Genomic DNA, 22,666 nt, shown 5'->3' on the forward strand with positions numbered 1-22,666 from the left:
ACGCTGCGGCGCAGAACGCACTTACGTGCGCTCATGGCCCAAGTCAGTTGACTTTGAAAAATGCATTAATAAAACCGCCTAAAGTCTAGCCAGTATCCTGGATAGTTCATTTGGGGTCTTAGCAGCATAGAGGACCCACTGATTTCATTCCGCCTGTTTTTTGTCAGCAGCTGACAAGAATAATCTCAATATATGTGGTGTTACACAACTCTACTAGGTGAGCAATTCCCTGCATTGTATTGCATTTTTCCACCAATTAAGAGCCTTTTGCACTTTTTGTTCCTCGGTTTTCTCACCAATTAAGGCTTTTGGCATTGTTAAAATGGTTGATGTGACAACACTGATTGGGGGTACTGGCTGCTCTAACCTCCACCGATCCGGAGATAAATGCTGTGTTTTTGCCCAGCTATACTTGTGGAAAGCTGCCAATTAGATTCGGCGCACAAACCTCACAATCATTGGGTCTCCAAGCAGTCAAACCAGTGGGTTACAATTAATGATGAGCGAATAGTAACTATTCGTGTTCGGATTATTCATAATGAATCCCTAAGTACTAATCCAGTATTCATCACAAATAAGGAACCTAATGCAAGTCAGTGGGGAACCCGAGCACTTTACATGTTGTGACGAATACTGGTAAGCATTATCCGAACACGAATAGTTACTATTCGCCCATCACTAGTTACAGAAATCACAAAACACATAGGGAGAACCTCTTAACCAGTTACATTACTGACACATTCAGCGTATCCTTATAAACTAGAAACTCACTGGTGGCGAGAGCTGGAGGAGATCTTGAATCCTACTCAGTATATCTTCCACAAAGGCATTCATGTGTTTGCTAGGGGAAAAGGGAAAACAGCAATACAATGAAAAAGCTATTGAGTAAATTAATAATTATAGAACATTTTAAGAAAGAAATTGGAGGATGCGCTAAACAGCTCTTAAAAAGTGACTGTCAGTAGGTTTTTGCTACATAATCTGAGAGCAGCATGGGGCAGAGGCTGAGGTGCCCTCATGTTTCACAATCCTTCCACACTCCAACACAGACTAGCAGCTTCCTATCAATATACAATGTACACAGAAAGCTGCTAAATAGGGGTGTGGGCGAGGTTAGCTCTCTGAACCCGGCTACATGTAAAAACTGTCAACTGCTTCACTCAGTAAACTAAGTGATACATTTTTGGAATCAAGGTCTTTCTACATCATATCACTCATATGAGGTAGCAAAAACCTGCTGACGGATTCCCTGGATTGCAGCAGATTTCACACACCCTCAGCTGTGTGAAGATAAATACTCTGCTTCTGAATGGAATCTGTCAATACACAGGCAGCAGTGATACCAATACAGTATGTGATTGTAGGGCCGCAGAGATCATATGACAGCATTAATGTAAAGTCCTAGAAAACTAGAAGGGTATTTTCCCACACAGCATTATTCAAGCTGTTTTTTGCATGGTAAACATAGGCTATAGCCCATAAAACTGCAGCATAAATACACTTTCTATCGGTGCCAAGTAATTTTGCGCTCAATGAGAAAAACTACAGTGAAAACTGAATAAATAGGTGTTAGACAAAAAAAAAGGCAAAAAGATCAAAACTGAATATTTAAATTAGATTTTAAAAATCTCACTAATTTTGCTGTTACTGCACTTTCTACACCAAAAACGTTCAAGTGAACAATACCCTTAACCCCTTCACGACCGGCCGATTATGCGCTTTCCGTTTTTTTTTTGTTGTTTTTTTTTTACATTCTTCTTCCGAGAGACGTAACTTTTATTTTTCAGTCAATATTGTCATGTGAGGGATCGGGTTTTTTTGCAGAACGAAAAAAAACTTAAATGAAACCAAGAGTTTTACCATATAATGTACTGGAAAACTGCAAAAAAAAATTCCAAATATGGAAAAATTGCAAAAAAAAAAAATGCGATTACACTATTGTTTTTGAGATATTTTATTCACAGTCTTCACTATATGGTAAAAATGATGTGTCACTGTAATGCCTCAGGTCGGTGCGAGTTCGTAGACACCAAACAAGAATTGGTTTACTTTTATATAAGGGGTTAAAAAAAATTCAGACGTTTGTCTGAAAAAAGTGGCGTACATTTGGCACCATTTTCCACGAACCGTAGCGTTGTCATTTTTTGGGATCTCATTGACTGCTTATTTTTTGCACCTCGAGCTGATGTTTTTAACGGTACTATTTTTGTGCAGATGCTACCTTTTGATTGCCTGTTACATTGTGCACAATATTTGTGGCAACCAAAAAATGTAATTTTGGCGGTTGTAATCTTTTTGCCGCTACGCCGTTTACCGATCAGATTAATTGATTTTGTATTTTGATTGGGCATTTCTGAACGCGGCGATACCAAATGTGTATATATTTTTAACCCTTTAAATTTCAATGGGGCGAAAGGGGGGGGGGGTTTAAATGTAAAAGTTTTTTTAAACTTTTGTTTTTATTTTACTAGGTCAGCAGTCTGATCGTTCATTCAGTTCTACTGATCAGAGCACCATCGCTTAGACCGGGAGAAATGATCATCTCTTGTAACAGCCAGTTACATGACCCTGTGCTACCATGACAACCAACGATGGTCTCATGATCACGTCACGGGACTTCAGGTATCAGCCTGTATGTAAATTTTCAGCGCAATCACGGTTATAAATGGCGCTGTCACTTACTGACAGCGCCATTTAAGGGGTTAAATGGCACGGGCACATAACGATTCCACTTATGCTTGTCATACATGTCAAGCTGTAGAAATCAGCTGAGATGTGCGCCAATCTCCCCTTGCTGCTGGCAGCAGCCGGGGGACATTAACACTGACCGCTAGGACTTGCTTTTACTGCCTGCTGTCGTTAAGGGGTTAGACTAGAAAGTCACAGTCACCCAATCCTCATTGTGAAAGGATTCACAATCAATATATCATAACATTGGACCAGTAAATAGAAACCAAACAGCAATATCGATACGAACAACAAATACTTACTGCAGAGACTTCACAAATCTTGAAAAAAGGTAAGCTGTCCTACTACGTACTTTAGGACTAGAATGGCGCAGACCTCTGTGATCCAAAAATGCCATCTGAAATTTATAATAGTACATTACAAAAGAATTAGGAAATGCTAAATTTTTGAGAGTTTATTAATCAATGGTCTAAGAAATCTCTCAATTAAAAATGCTGTTGTGTTGCATGGATGGGAATCTGTCCTAGAATCTTAATAGGGGAGGAGCTTGTGAGCATGTGCAGTAGGAAGCTCCTCCCATGCCCCTTCATGGATAGGAAGATGTGTCTCCAGTGGATATTCTAATCAAATACTGGTGATATCAGGGGTGCTGAGGCAAGAAGAAACGACTCACAATGCTGTTCACCCTGTCTATCTCATCTAATATTAAAAAAGGTACCAGAGAAGGAAAGGTAAGAAAATGCTGTTCACACTGCTGTCCACCCTATCTGATTGAATACTGAAAATACCAGAGGTGCTGAAGAGGATGCTGCTCACACTAATGTCCATCCTATCTGATCTAAAACTACAGAATCCAGAGATGCTGTGTTTAGAAGAAGCTGCTCCCACTGCTGTCCACTCTGTATATCTGATCTAATACTACACTGTGTTCCAAATTATTATGCAAAAAATATATTTTCTCATATTTTCCTAAATTAGCTTTATGAATTGCAGTCAGTTATTTTCCAGTCATCTACTATTCAAGTATAATTGAAATGTTTTTGATCAAACTGCCTATGAAAACAGTATATTTTTAAAATTAATAAACACTCAAAATGCATGTTCCAAATTATTATTTACAGCAGAGTTCTCAACCTTTTTATTTTTATTTTGAAAAACAAAATGGTCAATTGTGACATTATAAGCATTATCAGCTTATTACAAAATGAAACCAAACAGTTTTCAAGTCAAAAGTTAATTCTAGGTGATGTTACATTTGCACATAGGACCCCTTGTTTGAAAGAAGCTTCTGAACTCTCTCATCCTTTGAATTTGTCAGTTTTTGGATGGTTTGTGCTTCAATTATTTCGCATGTGGACAGAATACCCTCCCAGAGCTGTTGCTTTGATGCGAACTGCCTCCCGCCATCATAGACACTCCTTTTGATGATGCTCCAGAGGTTCTCAATGGGGTTGAGGTCAGGGGAAGATGGTGGCCACACCATAAGTTTGTCCTGTTTTATGCCCATAGCAGCCAGAGATGCAGATGTGTTATTTCCAGCACGAGATGGTGCATTATCATGCATGAAAATGATCTTGCTGCAGAATGCACGGTTCTTCCTCCTGAACCATGGCAGGAAGTGCTGTTTTAGAAACTCCACATAGATTATGGAGTTCATCTTTACCCCTTCAGGGATCCTAAAGGGGCCGACAATCTCTCTCCCCATGATTTCAGCCCAAAACATTACTCCACCTCCTCCTTGTTGACTCCTTAGCTGTGTTTTCATGGGGTGTCCATCAACCAGCCATCCTCTACTGCATCCATCTGGACCATCGAGCGTTGCACGGCACTCATCGGTGAACAAAACAGTTTGGAAGTCAGTCTTCATGTATCGTTTGGAACACTGGAGACGTTTCTGCTTGTGTGCAGTGGATAAAGGTGGTCGACAGGATGGCTTACGCACAGCTGCAAACCTCTGAAGGACCCTGCATCTTGTTCGGGGGACGTTGGAGGCACCAGCAGCTTCAAAAACTTGTCTGCTGCTATGACAAGGCATTTTAGCAGCTGCTCTTTTAACCTGACGCAACTGCCTGTTGGAAAGAGTCCTCAATTTCTCCTTATCAGCACGCACACGTGTGTGCTGTGAATCAGCTACATGTTACTTGATTGTGCGATGATCACAATTAAGTGTCTTGGCAACGTTGATTGTAGTCATGCCTTGACCTAAATACTCCACAATTGCTTGCTTCTCAGCAGCCGACACATCCTTTTTCTTTCCCATTTTGGCAAAAAATGTAGGCTGCTTAATAATGTGGAACAGCCTTCTTTAGTCTTGCCTCTATTTGGACACACCTTCCAAACTAATTTGAACAGGTATCTGCAATTGCTTTCAGTGATATAAAAAGCCCTGACACACATCACCAGCAATAAGTTTACATGACAAACAAAACATTTCTGACCTTATCACTCAAACTCTTTTTGCATAATAATTTGGAACACAGTGTATAGTTACCAGGGGGTGCTTAAATAAGCTGCTTTAGAACCCTGGTTCTAGAAATCAGTGAGGCTCCCAGCAGTCAGACTGGTAAAGGAAGAAATTAAAGCTGATCGCTGACTGGTTGCTTAAGGTGTTTTTAATTTCAGACAGTTTTTATAAATGGGGCCTACTGTAGGACAATGAGAAAAAAAAATTTAGCATTTGTACATCCGTTAATGTATTGTAAAAGTAAGAGGTTTGGCTTTAAGAAAGCCTGATGGAGCAAAAGTTATATTGTAGTGTAAGGCTATGTGCCCACGTTGCGTCCTGTCCCTGCAGAAATTTCTGCAGCAATTTGAGCAGCACATGTGCGCTTCAAATCGCTGCAGAAACACTGCATAATGAATGCAGTGAAAAAGCAGATTTCATGAGCTCTGGATGCAGCCCCCACCATAGAGCGGGACCTGCATCCAAAGCCAACGAAATAAGTGACATGTTGCTTTTTAGAACGAAGCGATTTGGCAGCATGCAAATCGCTGCGTTTTAAAACAACGCGTGCATGGATTATGCACAATCTTCATAGATTATGATGGGGACGCAGGACGCATGCAGTTACGCTGCGGTGCAATACGCAGCGCAATTGCATGCAATACGCAATGTGGGCACAGAGCCTAAAGCAATGTTTTCAAAGAATTGACTTGTGTGCATTGGTTTTGATGAAGATAATATCTTACCAGAACATTAGGAATATGGACAGGCTCAACCGTGAAGAACTTTTCATATCTTACAACAGTTTCAAAAAATTCTAATATAACAGAAGTGTGATTGTAGGCACTCACATCAGAGGTCACCAGCTAAAAGAGATAAACAAAATATAACTTTCTAGGATGCTTAGAACATAAAATGATATGGCCAAAGATTTCTATAGTGTTCTGTCTCTTTATGGAACAGTTTACACATGGAGAAAAATCAGATTATTTCAGGAAACTCCATGAAACTAACAGGAAGGTGAAAATCTGCTGCAACTGCAATATACTAGCAAACTAACAAAATATATTGAAGCTTATAAGATATACATAAAGGCTACACACCACTGTTTTTGTCATGTAAAAAAAAATTAAAAAAAATAAAAAAAATCATACCAAGAGGAATAATTTTAAAACTTTTTCCACATTTCATGTCACCTGATCTATGCACAAAACATTGGCAAACAATTTTGAGGGGGGAGGGGAAGAATAGCAATAACAAACCTAAAATAATAGTCAGAAAAGTGTGAACACCCTCTTATAGTTGGGGGTTCATTCAGAATTATCCAAAAACATTTATAAGTAGTCAGTACAGTGCTGCCATCATTTACTGTGATTCTGCTTAACCTCAAAGTTCAGCTCTTCTCGTAAGATTTTACTGATATTTTTCATCAAACGCCAATGGTTGAGATGCATCAAGACCAGCGTAAAGGCTTTGATGAATCAGGCCTATGGTCTGCTGACAACTTACAACACAGCAAGGGTTATCATTGTTGAAAGATATTCAGAGAAAGGTACAAAAAAACACCAACAACAACAACAACAACAACCAAAAACAAAAAAACCCCTTACAAAAGATATTAGATATACCATGGAACACTGAAGATTCATCAATAAGTGGCTTAAAATTAGCACAACAGTGACATTAAAACTGGACATACATAAAGACTGATGAAAAGACAAGGCGAAAATTAGTCAAGGAGGCTGCCAAGAGGCATACGGCAACATTAAAGGGGCTGCAGAAATTTGTGGCAAGTACCGATTGTGTACTACATGTGAAAATCTCCCGTATTCTTCATATGGCTGACCTGTGGGGAATGGTGGAAATAGAAAAGCCTTTTCTACAATGAAAAGTATCCAATTCGGATATGTTGGTAAAACGTGTTATGAATGAGAGCAAGTTTCAACTATTTATCAACAATTCAAAAAAGGTACATTTAGTACAAAGCCAACACTGTGCATCACCAAAAGATCACCATACTCTAAGTGAAGCAAGGTGGAGGCAGCATTATATTTTGAGGCTGTTTTGAAGCAACTGGAGCTGGGGCTTTTGGCAAGCTGGAGGGAATTCCTGTTTGACAAATATTTGAATTTTGCAACAAGACTTTTAGGCCTTTGCTAAAAATCCGAAGAGAAAAAGGAATTTCATCTTTCAGCACAACAATGACCCTAGGGATATTTACAGATTAATAAAAGAATGGCTTTGCCAGTTTTTGAATGGCCTAGCCAGAGCCCAGACCTGAATCCCATTGAAAATCTATGGAGACCAGAAGGGGGTTGTACACAGGAGATGGCTTCAAAACCTGATAGATATGGAAGAAAGAATGCAAGAAAGAGTGGGAAAAGATCACTAATTTTAGTTGTGTTATGTTGAAAATACAACCGGAAAAAAATGAATGCTGTTATAAATTCAGAGTACTTCAACAAAAGTTTAAGAATGCGCAAATGAATACAAAAATGTTATATATTTTTCTATTTCCACCCATATTTTGCTATATTTTTCAATTGAATCGAACAGATTATAGGTGACATTACAGGAGGAAAAAGTATTGAAATTATTTTGTTGGTATGATTTTTTTTACATGACAAAAAGCTGACATTTAAGCAAACTTTACACTTACTGTAAGGTGCACATACCAATACTTGGATACTCTAACTGCACACCTACATTAATACATTATTAACAGGTAATTTGTGTATTTGTTCTTTCCAAGAATAGTATTGTTTTTCTTTTATCAACATCCATATGGAAGCTTGTTTTTTGTGGGATGAGTTGTAGTTTTAAATGACACCTATCATTTTACCATTTAATGTACTGAAATAAATTCTAAGTGAGTTAAAATGCAATTATTACTTTCTCTAAGGCTTTGGTTTTACAGTAGTAATGCTCCAAACACCCCCTACACGCATAAAACAGATAAACATTATATGGTTGTAAAGACGTTAACCTATTCAGAACCAATAACATACAGTCAAGTCATTGGCCGTGTCCCTGCCTTTGATGCGGCTCAAATGGAGAGATCTCATCTTTCCCTGCAAATTATGTCCGATTTAATCAGCCATTCAGTGCCTCTAACAGCCGTGGGTAAATTAGAGAACCGACGGCTGTTAACCAGTTAAATGCCGCTGGCAATCACAGAGCGGCCTTAACAAGCACAGACAGGAAATGTGTCAATGATCCCACCCATCAAGTGATTGTGGGGTGCAGATGAGTTGCCTTGACAGTCAGGGATCTGCTGAAGACCCCCGAGTGCCTGTCATCACAATAGATCGTGGATTTTTGCTATACAGAGCAGTGCTAATTCACTGCTCTATAGCACAGTAAACAGTTTAAGAGGGAAAAAAAAGTCAAATTACCACCCTTTTGCCCCATTACAAAAAACAACAAAAGACGAATCTGGTATTACCATGTTCAGAAATGTCCAATTCAAAATCTAACAAATTAATATGACATCAGTAAACAGTGTAACAAGAAAAAAAAAAAAAAGCAGTATGCCTGAGTAATGTTTTTCTGGGTTGCCCCAAAGTTGCAAAAGCATGCAATAAAAAGGAGCTCAAAACATTGTATCTACCGCAAATGGTATCAGTAAAAATGTCAACTGAGGGTGCAAAAGAATAAAAAAAAAAACGGATTTTTGTGTACTCACCGTAAAATCGTTTTCTCTTAGCCATCATTGGGGGACACAGGACCATGGGTGTTATGCTGCCTATCCATAAGAGGATACTAAGTAGATGCAAAAGCATAGCTCCTCCTCTGCAGTATACACCCCCTGGCCGGGCCAGGCAAGCTCAGTTTTAGTACACAAGCAGTAGGAGAGAAAAAAAAAACAGTAAAAACTTACCTCAACAGAGGAACATGAGGGGAAAAAAAAAAAAAAAAAAAAAAAAGAGTCATAACCAAATAAGGTACTGAGAGAACCAAGGCCCAACAGGGCAACAGGGTGGGTGCTGTGTCCCTCAATGATGGCTAAGAGAAAATGATTTTACGGTGAGTACACAAAAAAGGGAATTTTGTTTACTTACCGTAAATTCCTTTTCTTCTAGCTCCTATTGGGAGACCCAGACAATTGGGTGTATAGCTTCTGCCTCTGGAGGCCACACAAAGTATTACACTTTAAAAAGTGTAACCCCTCCCCTCTGCCTATACACCCTCCCGTGGACCACGGGCTCCTCAGTTTTGGTGCAAAAGCAGGAAGGAGAAAACTTATAAATTGGTCTAGGGTAAATTCAATCCGAAGGATGTTCGGAGAACTGAAGACCATGACCAAAAGAACAATTCAACATGAACAACATGTGTACACAAAAGAACAACCAGCCCAAAGGGCACAGGGGCGGGTGCTGGGTCTCCCAATAGGAGCTAGAAGAAAAGGAATTTACGGTAAGTAAACAAAATTCCCTTTTTCTTTGTCGCTCCATTGGGAGACCCAGACAATTGGGACGTCCAAAAGCAGTCCCTGGGTGGGTAAAAGAATACCTCAATAAAAAGAGCCGAAAACGGCCCCCTCTTACAGGTGGGCAACCGCCGCCTGAAGGACTCGCCTACCTAGACTGGCGTCTGCCGAAGCATAGGTATGCACTTGATAGTGTTTCGTGAAAGTGTGCAGACTAGACCACGTAGCTGCCTGACACCTGCTGAGCCGTCGCCCGGTGCCGCAATGCCCAGGACGCACCTACGGCTCTGGTAGAATGGGCTTTCAGCCCTGAAGGGAGCGGAAGCCCGGAAGAACGGTAGGCCTCGAGAATCGGTTCTTTGATCCACCGAGCCAAGGTTGACTTGGAGGCCTGAGAGCCCTTACGCTGGCCAGCGACAAGGACAAAGAGCGCATCTGAACGGCGCAGGGGCGCCGTGCGAGACACGTAGAACCGGAGTGCTCTCACTAGATCCAAAGAGTGCAAATCCTTTTCACACTGGTGAATTGGATTAGGGCAAAAGGAAGGCAAGGAGATATCCTGATTTAGATGAAAAGGGGATACCACCTTAGGGAGAAATTCCGGGACAGGACGCAGAACCACCTTATCCTGGTGAAAAACCAGGAAGGGGGCTTTGCATGACAGCGCTGCAAGCTCAGACACTCTCCGAAGTGATGTGACTGCCACCAGGAAGGCCACCTTCTGCGAAAAACGGGAGAGAGAGACATACCGCAGCGGCTCAAAGAAGGGAATTTTGTTTACTTACCGTAAATTCCTTTTCTTCTAGCTCCAATTGGGAGACCCAGACAATTGGGTGTATAGCTACTGCCTCCGGAGGCCACACAAAGTATTACACTTAAAAGTGTAAGGCCCCTCCCCTTCTGGCTATACACCCTCCCGTGGGATCACGGGCTCCTCAGTTTTAGTGCAAAAGCAAGAAGGAGGAAAGCCAATAACAGGTTTAAAGACAAATTCAATCCGAAGAAACATCGGAGAACTGAAACCATTCAACATGAACAACATGTGTACTCGAAAAAACCAAAAATCCCTAAGAAAACAGGGCGGGTGCTGGGTCTCCCAATTGGAGCTAGAAGAAAAGGAATTTACGGTAAGTAAACAAAATTCCCTTCTTTGTCGCTCCTAATTGGGAGACCCAGACAATTGGGACGTCCAAAAGCAGTCCCTGGGTGGGTAAAAGAATACCTCGTGATAGGGCCGTCAACCAGCCCTGTCCTACAGGTGGGCAACCGCCGCCTGAAGGACTTGTCTACCTAGGCTGGCGTCCGCCGAAGCGTAGGTATGCACCTGATAATGCTTGGTAAAGGTGTGCAGACTCGACCAGGTAGCCGCCTGGCACACCTGCTGAGCCGTAGCCTGGTGCCGTAATGCCCAGGACGCACCCACGGCTCTGGTAGAATGGGCCTTCAGCCCTGAAGGAACCGGAAGCCCCGCAGAACGGTAGGTTTCAAGAATTGGTTCCTTGATCCACCGAGCCAGGGTGGATTTGGAAGCTTGCGACCCTTTACGCTGACCAGCGACAAGGACAAAGAGTGCATCCGAGCGGCGTAAGGGCGCCGTGCGGGAAATGTAGATCCTGAGTGCTCTGACCAGATCCAACAAATGCAAACCTTTCTCAAATTGATGAACTGGATGAGGACACAAGGAAGGTAATGTGACATCCTGATTGAGATGAAAGGGGGATACCACCTTAGGGAGAAACTCAGGAACCGGACGTAGAACCACCTTGTCCTGGTGAAACACCAGGAAGGGAGATTTGCATGAGAGCGCCGCTAGCTCGGACACTCTCCGAAGAGACGTGACCGCTACTAGAAAAGCCACTTTCTGTGAAAGACGAGAAAGGGAAACATCTTTCATAGGCTCGAAAGGCGGCTTCTGGAGAGCAATTAGAACCTTGTTCAGATCCCAGGGCTCTAACGGCCGCTTGTAAGGAGGGACGATATGACCAACTCCTTGCAGGAACGTGCGCACCTGAGTAAGTCGTGCTAGGCGTTTCTGAAAAAATACAGATAGCGCTGAGACTTGTCCTTTAAGGGAGCTGAGCGACAAACCTTTTTCCAACCCGGATTGCAGGAAGGAAAGAAAAGTAGGCAATGCAAAAGGCCAGGGAGGAACTCCCTGAGCCGCGCACCAAGATAAGAATATCTTCCACGTCCTGTGGTAGATCTTGGCGGAGGATGGTTTTCTAATGGCCACACAGTCAGGTTCAGGGCCGCAGAATTCAGGTGGAAAAACGGCCCTTGAGATAGCAAGTCTGGTCGTTCTGGTAGTGCCCATGGTTGGCCTACCGTGAGGTGCCACAGATCTGGGTACCACGATCTCCTCGGCCAGTCTGGAGCGACGAGAATGGCGCGACGGCAGTCGGCCCTGATCTTGCGCAGCACTCTGGGTAACAATGCCAGAGGTGGGAACACATAAGGTAGCCGGAATTGCGACCAATCTTGAACTAAGGCGTCTGCCGCCAGAGCTCGGTGATCGTGAGACCGTGCCATGAAAGCCGGGACCTTGTTGTTGTACCGTGACGCCATCAGGTCGACGTCCGGCATCCCCCAGCGGCGACAGATCTCATGAAACACGTCCGGGTGAAGGGACCATTCCCCTGCGTCCATACCCTGGCGACTGAGGAAGTCTGCTTCCCAGTTTTCCACGCCTGGGATGTGAACTGTGGATATGGTGGAAGCCGTGTCTTCCACCCACGTTAGAATCAGTCGGACTTCCTGGAAGGCTTGCCGACTGCGTGTGCCACCCTGGTGGTTGATGTATGCTACCGCTGTGGAGTTGTCCGACTGAATTCGGATCTGCTTGCCTTCCAGCCACTGCTGGAAGGCTTGTAGGGCAAGATACACTGCTCTGATTTCTAGAACATTGATCTGAAGGGTGGACTCTTGCTGAGTCCACGTACCCTGAGCCCTGTGGTGGAGAAAAACCGCTCCCCACCCTGACAGGCTCGCGTCCGTCGTGACCACCGCCCAGGATGGGGGTAGGAAGGACTTTCCCTTTGACAATGAGGTGGGAAGAAGCCACCACTGAAGAGATTCCTTGGCCGCCTGAGAAAGGGAGACGTTCCTGTCGAGGGACGTCGACTTCCCGTCCCATTGGCGGAGAATGTCCCATTGTAGTGGACGCAGATGAAACTGCGCGAAAGGGACTGCCTCCATTGCTGCTACCATCTTCCCTAGGAAGTGCATGAGGCGTCTCAAGGGGTGTGACTGGCCTTGAAGGAGAGATTGCACCCCTGTCTGTAGTGAACGCTGTTTGTCCAGCGGAAGCATCACTATCGCTGAGAGAGTATGAAACTCCATGCCAAGGTATGTTATCGATTGGGTCGGGGTGAGATTTGACTTCGAAAAGTTGATGATCCACCCGAAACTCTGGAGAGTCTCCAGCGCAACGTTCAGACTGTTTTGGCATGCCTCTTGAGAGGGTGCCTTGACAAGTAGATCGTCCAAGTAAGGGATCACAGAGTGACCCTGAGAGTGCAGGACTGCTACTACTGCTGCAATGACCTTGGTGAAGACCCTTGGGGCTGTCGCCAAACCGAAAGGCAGGGCTACGAACTGAAGGTGTTCGTCTCCTATAACGAAGCGTAGAAAACGCTGGTGCTCTGGAGCAATCGGCACGTGGAGATAAGCATCTTTTATGTCTATTGATGCTAGGAAATCTCCTTGAGACATTGAGGCGATGACGGAACGGAGGGATTCCATCCGGAACCGCCTGGTTTTCACATGCTTGTTGAGCAGTTTTAGGTCCAGAACAGGACGGAAAGACCCGTCTTTTTTTGGCACCACAAACAAATTGGAGTAAAAACCGTGACCTTGTTCCAAAAGAGGAACGGGGGTCACCACTCCTTCCGCTTTTAGAGTGGACACCGCTAGCCGCAGAGCATTGGCTCGGTCGGGAGGTGGAGAAGTTCTGAAGAAGCGAGTTGGAGGACGAGAGCTGAACTCTATCCTGTACCCGTGAGACAGAATGTCTCTCACCCAACGGTCTGTGACCTGTGGCAGCCAAATGTCGCCAAAGCGGGAGAGCCTGCCACCGACCGAGGATGCGGAGAGAGGAGGCCGAAAGTCATGAGGAAGCCGCCTTGGTAGCGGGTCTTCCGGCTGTCTTTTTTGGGCGTGACTGAGTTCGCCAAGAATCTGAGCTCCTCTGATCCTTTTGAGTCCTTTTGGACGAGGAGAATTGGGACCTGCCTTAGCCTCGAAAGGACCGAAACCCCGACTGTCCTCTCCTCTGTTGGGGTTTATTTTGTCTGGGCTGAGGTAAAGATGAATCTTTACCCTTGGAGTGTTTAATGATTTCATCTAAGCGCTCCCCAAACAGTCGGTCACGAGAAAATGGCAAACTGGTTAAACACTTTTTGGAAGCAGAATCTGCCTTCCATTCTCTTAACCACAAGGCTCTGCGTAAAACTACGGAGTTGGCGGACGCCACTGCCGTACGGCTCGTAGAGTCTAGGACAGCATTAATCGCGTAAGACGCAAATGCAGACATTTGAGAGGTTAAGGGTGCCACCTGCGGAACAGATGTACGTGTGACCGTGTCAACCTGTGTAAGACCAGCTGAAATAGCTTGGAGTGCCCATACGGCTGCGAATGCTGGAGCAAACGACGCGCCGATAGCTTCATAGATGGATTTCAACCAGAGCTCCATCTGCCTGTCAGTGGCATCTTTAAGTGCCGCCCCATCTTCCACTGCAACTAAGGATCTAGCTGCAAGCCTGGAGATTGGAGGATCCACCTTGGGACACTGGGTCCAGCTCTTGACCACGTCTGGGGGAAAAGGATAACGTGTATCCTTAAGCCGCTTGGAAAAACGCTTATCCGGATAAGCGTGGTGTTTCTGGATTGCCTCTCTAAAGTCAGAGTGGTCCAGAAATACACTTAATTTACGCTTGGGATACCTGAAATGGAATTTCTCCTGCTGTGAAGCTGACTCCTCCACAGGAGGAGCAGGGGGAGAAATGTCCAACATTTTATTGATGGACGCTATAAGATCATTCACTATGGCGTCACCATCTGGTGTATCCAAATTGAGAGCGGTCTCAGGATCAGAATCCTGATCAGCTATCTCCGCCTCATCATACAGAGAGTCCTGCTGGGACCCTGACCAGTGTGACGAAGTCGAGGGCCGCTCATAGCGAGCCAGTTTAGGCTGTCTGGGACTGTCGTCCGTGTCAGAGCCATCACCCTGGGATGCAAGAGACACCCCCGGATCCCGGAGCTGCTCCGACTGAGGGGGACCAGGGAGCAATGAGTTAACAGTGTCCATGGCCTGAGGTACTGGTCTAGACTGCAATGTTTCAAGAATTTTAGTCATAGTCACAGACAATCTGTCAGCAAAGACTGCAAACTCCGTCCCTGTCACCTGGACAGTATTTACAGGAGGTACTGCCTGGGTCACCTCCAGCAGAGGCCCCGGCTGAGCAAGTGCCACAGGGGCCGAGCACTGCACACAGTGGGGGTCAATGGAACCTGCCGGTAGAACAGCCCCACAAGCGGTACAAGCAGCATAGAAAGCCTGTGCCTTGGCACCTTTGCTTTTTGCGGTCGACATGCTGTTGTGTCCTCTGAGAAATCCAGGAGGGTATATAGCAAAGGATCCCCAGCGACCGTACAGTGCAATGTAAAGCTGCAAGCATAAAATACAATATACACTTCGGCACCAGTGGGGGTCAGCCCTTGAGGGCAGCTTACCGCCCGCTGAAAGCGGGTGTGTGGGCACCAGAATCCCGTGTCTGGGTCTCCCAGTCTCCTCTCTCCAGCTCAGACTGCACACAGGAATGGCTGCCAGCGTCCTGTGAAGAGAGGTGGATCGTGGGCGTGCCTCAAACAAAGTGCGGGAAACTGGCGTCCCACTGTGCCCAGTGTGAGGGCTGGAGTATGCAAAGCAGACTCCAGCCCTCTGCGCTGACGTTCTGTACAGCATCCCGCCCTTCCCCTGACTGGCAGGCCTGGGGGCGGGAACGAAACGAAACTAGGCCGCAGAAAGCCGGGGACTCGAGTAATAAGCGCGGCCGTGATATATGCACGGCCAGCGCGGAAGTCCCCGGCGCACCACAAGTCCCAGCCGCGCCGCAGCGAAAAAACTGACAACAGCGGCCGCGCGGCAGTTTCAAATACATGTCCCCTCTCAGCAAAGCTGTAGATAGGAATGGCACCAGCGCGCAGCGCTGTTGTCCCCGGCGCACTAACACACCCAGCAATGCTGCAGTGTGCGCGCGGACTGTACGGGGACACAGTACCTTGGCGTAGCAGGGCCCTGTCCCTGACGATACTCCGCTCCATATCCAGCAGATTCCCAGGGGCTGTGGACGGAGCACGGTCTCTGTGCCTGGAGACCGGTAAATCCCACTTCACCCAGAGCCCTAAGGGGGATGGGGAAGGATGCAGCATGTGGGCTCCAGCCTCTGTACCCGCAATGGGTACCTCAACCTTAACAAACACCGCCGACAAAAGTGGGGTGAGAAGGGAGCATGCTGGGGGCCCCATATGGGCCCTCTTTTCTTCCATCCGACATAGTCAGCAGCTGCTGCTGACTAAACAGTGGAGCTATGCGTGGATGTCTGACCTCCTTCGCACAAAGCATGAAAACTGAGGAGCCCGTGATCCCACGGGAGGGTGTATAGCCAGAAGGGGAGGGGCCTTACACTTAAGTGTAATACTTTGTGTGGCCTCCGGAGGCAGTAGCTATACACCCAATTGTCTGGGTCTCCCAATTAGGAGCGACAAAGAAAGGCGACTTTTGAAGAGCCGTCAGGACCCTGTTAAGATCCCAAGGTTCCAACGGACGTTTGTAAGGTGGGACTATGTGGCAAACTCCCTGCAGGAACGTGCGGACCTGCGGAAGCCTGGCTAGACGCTTTTGAAAAAATACGGAGAGCGCCGACACTTGGCCCTTCAGAGCCGAGGGACAAACCCTTGTCCATTCCAGATAGTAGGAATGAAAGGAATGTGGGTAAGGCAAACTGCCATGGAGGAAAGCCGTTATCAGAGCACCAGGATAAGAAGATTTGCCAAGACCTGTAATAGATCTTGGCGGACGTTGGCTTCCTGGCTTGTCTCATGGTAGCAATGACTTCCTGAGACAACCCTGAAGACGCTAGGAGCCAGGACTCAATGGCCACACAGTCAGGTTGAGGGCCACAGAATTCAGATGGAAAAACGGGCCTTGTGACAGCAAGTCTGGGCGGTCTGGAAGTGCCCACGGTTGACCCACCGGATCTGTGAGATGCCACAGATCTGGATACCACGACCGCCTCGGCCAGTCTGGAGCGACGAGAATGGCGCGACGGCAGTCGGACCTGATCTTGCGTAGTACTCTGGGCAGCATCGCCAGAGGGGGAAACACATAAGGCAGTCGAAACTGCGACCAATCCTGGACTAAAGCGTCCGCTGCCAGAGCTCTGTGATCCTGAGACCGTGCCATGAAGGCCGGGACCTTGTTGTTGTGCCGTGACGCCATGAGATCGACGTCCGGCGTTCCCCAGCGGCGACAGATCTCTCGAAACACGTCTGGGTGCAGAGACCATTCCCCCGCGTCCATGCCCTGACGACTGAGAAAATCTGCTTCCCAGTTTTCTACGCCCGGGATGTGAACTGCGGAGATGGTGGAGCCTGTGGCTTCCACCCACTGCAGAATCCGCCGGACTTCCTGGAAGGCTTGACGACTGCGAGTGCCGCCTTGGTGGTTGATGTAGGCGACGGCAGTGGCGTTGTCCGACTGTATTCGGATCTGCCTGCCCTCCAGCCACCGATGGAAAGCCAATAGGGCTAGATATACTGCCCTTATCTCCAGGATATTGATCTGAAGGGACGATTCTATCGGAGTCCAGGTTCCTTGAGCCCTGTGGTGGAGAAAAAACTGCTCCCCAACCTGACAGGCTCGCGTCCGTGGTGACCACGGCCCAGGTTGGGGGTAGGAAGGATTTTCACCGAGACAGATGTGGGTAGGAGCCACCACTGAAGTGATGTTTTGGTTGCAAGGGAAAAAGATGTTCTTGTCGAGGGAAGCCGCACTCTTGTCCCATTTGCGAAGAATGTCCCATTGGAGTGGCCGTAGATGGAATTGCGCGAACGGCACTGCCTCCATAGCTCCAACCATCTTCCCCAGGAAGTGCATGAGGCGCCTTAAGGGGTGTGACTGACTCCGAAGAAGTGATTGCACCCCCGCCTGCAGAGAAAGCTGTTTGTCCCGCGGTAGCTTGACAAACGCTGGCTGGGTATGAAACTCCATCCCGAGGTAAGTCAGTGATTGGGTCGGTGTCAACTTGGATTTCGGGAAATTGATGATCCATCCGAACTGCTGGAGAGCCGCTAGAGCGACGGTAAGGCTTTGTTGACACGCCACCCGAGAAGGGGCCCTGACTAGGAGATCGTCTAAGTAGGGGATCACCGAGTGGCCCTGAGAGTGCAGGACCGCCACGACGGATGCCATGACTTTGGTGAAAACCCGTGGGGCTGTCGCCAGGCCGAAAGGCAATGCCACGAACTGGAGGTGTTCGTCTCCGATGGCGAAACGCAGGAAACGATGTTCGGGTGTGATCGGCACATGGAGATAAGCATCCTTGATGTCGATCGATGCTAGGAAGTCTCCTTGTGACATCGAGGGGATGACCGAGCGGAGAGATTCCATCCGAAACCGTCTGGTTCTCACATGTCTGTTGAGTAGCTTGAGGTCCAGAATGGGACGGAATGACCCGTCCTTTTTTGGCACCACGAACAAGTTGGAGTAAAATCCGCGACCACGTTCCTGAAGGGGAACGGGAATCACAACTCCTTCGATCTTTAGAGCGTCCAGTGCCTGAAAAAGTGCGTCGGCCTGTGCGGGGGGCGGAGAGGTTCTGAAGAAACGAGCCGTAGGTCGGGAGCTGAACTCTATCCTGTAACCATGAGACAGAATGTCTCTCACCCATCGGTCTTGAACATGTGGCCACCAGGCGTCGCCAAAGCGGGAGAGCCTGCCACCGACCGAGGATGTGGCTAGGGGAAGCCGAGAGTCATGAGGAGGCAGTCTTGGAGGCAGTGCCTCCTGCGGCCTTTTGGGGGCGTGACTTGGAACGCCACGCATAGGAGTTCCTCTGGCCTTTCTCCGGCCTGTTGGACGAAGAGGATTGGGGCTTGGCGGAGGGACGAAAGGACCGAAACCTCGATTGGATTTTTCTCTGCTGAGGTCTCTTAGGTTTGGACTGGGGTAAGGAGGAGTCCTTTCCCTTGGATTCCTTAATAATCTCATCCAATCGTTCGCCAAATAAACGGTCGCCAGAAAAAGGCAAACCAGTTAAGAACCTTTTGGAAGCAGAGTCTGCTTTCCATTCGCGCAGCCACATGGCCCTGCGGACTGCCACGGAGTTAGCAGATGCTACAGCCGTACGGCTAGTGGAGTCCAGGATGGCGTTCATGGCGTAGGACGAAAAGGCTGATGCCTGAGAGGTCAAAGAAGAAACATGCGGAGCAGAATTCCGTGTGACAGCATTAATCTCAGTCAGACAAGCCGAGATTGCTTGGAGAGCCCACACAGCCGCAAAGGCCGGGGCGAAAGACGCGCCCGTGGCCTCATAGATAGACTTCAGCAAGAGCTCTGTCTGTCAGTGGCATCCTTCAGGGATGAGCCATCGGCAACAGACACAACGGACCTAGCAGCCAATCTGGAGACTGGAGGATCCACCTTGGGAGAGTGTGCCCAGCCCTTAACGACTTCAGATGGAAAGGGATAACGCGTGTCAGTGTGCCGTTTAGCAAAGCGCTTGTCCGGGACCGCTCTGGGCTTCTGGACAGCATCCCTGAAGTTAGAGTGATCAAAAAACGTATTGCGCGTACGTTTGGGGAACAGAAATTGGTGTTTCTCCTGCTGAGAAGCCGACTCTTCTACAGGAGGAGGCGGGGGTGAGAGATCCAACACCTGGTTGATGGACGAGATAAGATCATTTACTAAAGCGTCCCCCTCAGGTGTATCAAGGTTAAGGGCGAAGTCAGGGTCAGAGCCCTGAGCTCCCACGTCCGCCTCGTCTTCCTGAGAGTCCTCAAGCTGGGATCCCGAGCTGCGTGAGGAGGCCGGGGAAGAGTCCCAGCGAGGCCGCTTAGCCGCTCTGGGACTGCGGTCCGGGCAGGAGTCCTCCGCCTGAGACCTAGGGGCTAACCTGGGAGCGCGCTAAGGCGCGGACCGAGCGGGACCTGGAGGAGACAAGCTAACCGGGGCCGGGGCCTGTGAAGGGCCCGGTCTGGACTGCAATGCCTCAAGGAGCTTAGATGACCATTTGTCCATAGACTGTGCAATGGATTGAGAAAGTGACAGAGTTTCTCAGCGAAAGAGGCCAACACCGGTGACTCTGTCCCTGCAGCCTGCTCAGGGGGAGCAGGGGGATCTACATGAGCCGAGGGGCCCACAAGTGCCCGAGGCTCTGGCTGAGCAAGCGTGGCAGGAGTCGAGCATTGCTCACAGTGAGGGTAGGTGGAACCCGCAGGCAACATAGCCCCACAAGAGGTACAGGCCGCGAAAAAAACCTGTGCCTTAGTAGCTTTGCTCCTTGTGGACGACATATGCTGTTGTCTCCTAGGAGAGTGACCACTGAGGGTATATGGGAAAAGGGTATACAGCCTGACCGAACAGATATATCTATTATATATCTATATCTATTATATATCTATATCTATTATATATCTATATCTATTATATATCTATATCTATTATATATCTATATCTATTATATATCTATATCTATATCTATATATATCTATATCTATATATATCTATATCTATATATATCTATATCTATATATATATATCTATATATATCTCTATATATATCTATATATCTCTATATCTCATATATATATTATATATATATATATATATATTCATATTCCGGCACCCTAGGGGGACCAGCACCGGGTGACCGGTGTGGCTTACTGACCGCTAACGAGCGGAGTGTGTCCTCCAGATTCCCTGTCGTGGATCCCCCGGAGCTGCAGAGCTTGTGTAACTGAGAAGCATCCACCGGCAGAATGCCAAAAAATGGCCGCCGGAGCTCTCAGGGGAGGAGTGGGGCCGAGGGCGGCGCCAGCAAAGAGCGGGAATCTGGGGTCCCCACAGTGGTCAATGAGGGGGGAGGGAGACATGCAGGATGCTCCAGCCCTCACATCCGACGTCATGTCGGTAATCCCGCCCTTACCCCTGACAGGCAGGCCCGGGGGCGGGATTTTCGCGACTAGGCCGCGGCGAAGCCGGGGACTAAATTTGAGGCCGCGCCCGACAAGCAGGCACGGTCGGCGCGGAAGTCCGCCGGGCTCCTCAGTTTTACAACTACCGCGGCTTCCGGGAAGAAGGTGCGCTCCCTGTACAGTCCCCCCATGGGGACACAGAGTACCTTCAAGTTGCAGGGCCCGGTCCCTGGGGTTGAAGAGGCTCCGGTCCGGCAGGTTCCACCAGGGGCTGCGGATGGAGCACGGTCCCAGCAAATGGATGACCGCTCAGGATCCCACTTCTCCCAGAGCCGCTAAGGGATGGTGAAGGAGACGGCATGTGGCTCCAGCCTCCGTACCCGCAATGGGTACCTCAACCTTAACAACACCGCCGACATAGTGGGGTGAGAAGGGAACATGCCGGGGGCCCCATCGGGGTCCTCTTTTCTTCCATCCGACATAACTATGTATGAGAATGCATGAGTGGATGTGTGCCTCCTTCCACACAAAGCATAAAACTGAGGAGCCCGTGGTCCATGGGAGGGTGTATAGGCAGAGGGGAGGGGTTACACTTTTTAAAGTGTAATACTTTGTGTGGCCTCCAGAGGCAGAAGCTATACACCCAATTGTCTGGGTCTCCCAATGGAGCGACAAAGAAAATCCGTTTTTCTCTGGGGGGACACAGAACCATGGGACGTCCTAAAGCAGTCCATGGGTGGGAAACCTAAAAGAAGACAACACAACCCAAGGACTAGGAACCAGTCCCAGACAGCCTGGAGCGCCTACTGAGAGAGGTGCTCTACTGCCGTTTGCAGAATTTTCCTACCCAGATTTGCCTCAGTTGAAACCTGGGTATGGACTCTCTAATGCTTTGAAAACGTATGTAGGCTAGACCAGGTCGCAGCCTTACACACCTGTTCCACTGAAGCCTGATGCCGAATGGCCCACAAAGCGCCAACCGCTCGCGTGGAATGAGCCCGCAGCCCACTAGGAATGGGCTTGAGCTGCAAGCGGTAGACTTCCTGGATCGCAGAGCGAATCCAGCGAGCCAGAGTCACCTTTGAAGCTGCCTGTCCCTTCTTAAGCCCATCAGGAATGACGAACAAAGAGTCCGTTTTCCTAAAGGGGGCTGTCCTGGATATGTAATATCTGAGAGCTCTGACGAGGTCTAACGAATGCAGAGACCTTTCCACCCTATGAACCCGGTGTGGACAAAAGGAAGGCAGAACAACGTCCTCGTTCAAATGAAACTGGGTAAGAACCTTTGGAAGGAAATCCGGAAGGGGGCGCAGAACCACCTTGTCCTGGTGAAAGATCAGAAAAGGCTCGCGGCAAGAGAGTGCTGCCAGCTCTGAAACCCGTCTGATGGACGTAATTGCCACCAAGAATGTTACCTTCCAGGACAGAAGAGCAAGGGAGGATTCCGTGAGGGGTTCAAAGGGAGACCTCTGGAGACTGTCCAGAACGAGGTTGAGGTCCCATGGTTCCAGCGGCCGTTTGTACGGGGGAACTAGATGGGAAACACCCTGGTGGAAGGTCTTGACTTGTGGTTTTTGAACCAGGCGGCATTGGTAGAAGATTGAGAGCGCTGAGACCTGCCCTTTAAAAAGGGAACTGAGAGCCAACCCCGCTTGCAAGCCAGACTGTAGAAAGTCGAGAATTCTGGGGATGGCCAGAGGCATAGGCTGGACGTTAGTGTCCCTGCACCATGAAAGGAATATTTTCCACATACGGTGGTAAATGCGGGATGAAGCAGGCTTTCGGGCGCTGATCATGGTGGAAATAACCGCGGGGGAGAATCCCGCTCTTGTTAATACCCAGGTCTCAATGGCCATGCAGTCAGCTTCAGGGCTCTGGAGTTCTGATGGGAAATGGGCCCTTGGGTCAGC

The 22,666-nt window shown here is 47.8% G+C and overlaps 1 protein-coding gene across 2 annotated transcripts in view; it reads right to left on the reverse strand.

Annotated features, from left to right (window-relative positions):
- The window catches only part of XPOT (exportin for tRNA), a 136,151-nt gene that overhangs the window by 48,349 nt on the left and 65,136 nt on the right, over positions 1 to 22,666 (reverse strand). For both annotated transcript variants that reach the window (XM_075344826.1, XM_075344825.1), the window contains exons 14-16: positions 5,878 to 5,997; positions 2,991 to 3,085; positions 772 to 841 (exon numbers count right to left, since the gene is read on the reverse strand). In XM_075344826.1, the coding sequence (XP_075200941.1) occupies positions 772 to 841; positions 2,991 to 3,085; positions 5,878 to 5,997 (285 nt within the window). The remainder of the gene's footprint in view (positions 1 to 771; positions 842 to 2,990; positions 3,086 to 5,877; positions 5,998 to 22,666) is intronic.

The sequence above is a fragment of the Anomaloglossus baeobatrachus genome, chromosome 4, assembly GCF_048569485.1.
Source record: "Anomaloglossus baeobatrachus isolate aAnoBae1 chromosome 4, aAnoBae1.hap1, whole genome shotgun sequence".
Lineage (NCBI taxonomy): Eukaryota > Metazoa > Chordata > Amphibia > Anura > Aromobatidae > Anomaloglossus > Anomaloglossus baeobatrachus.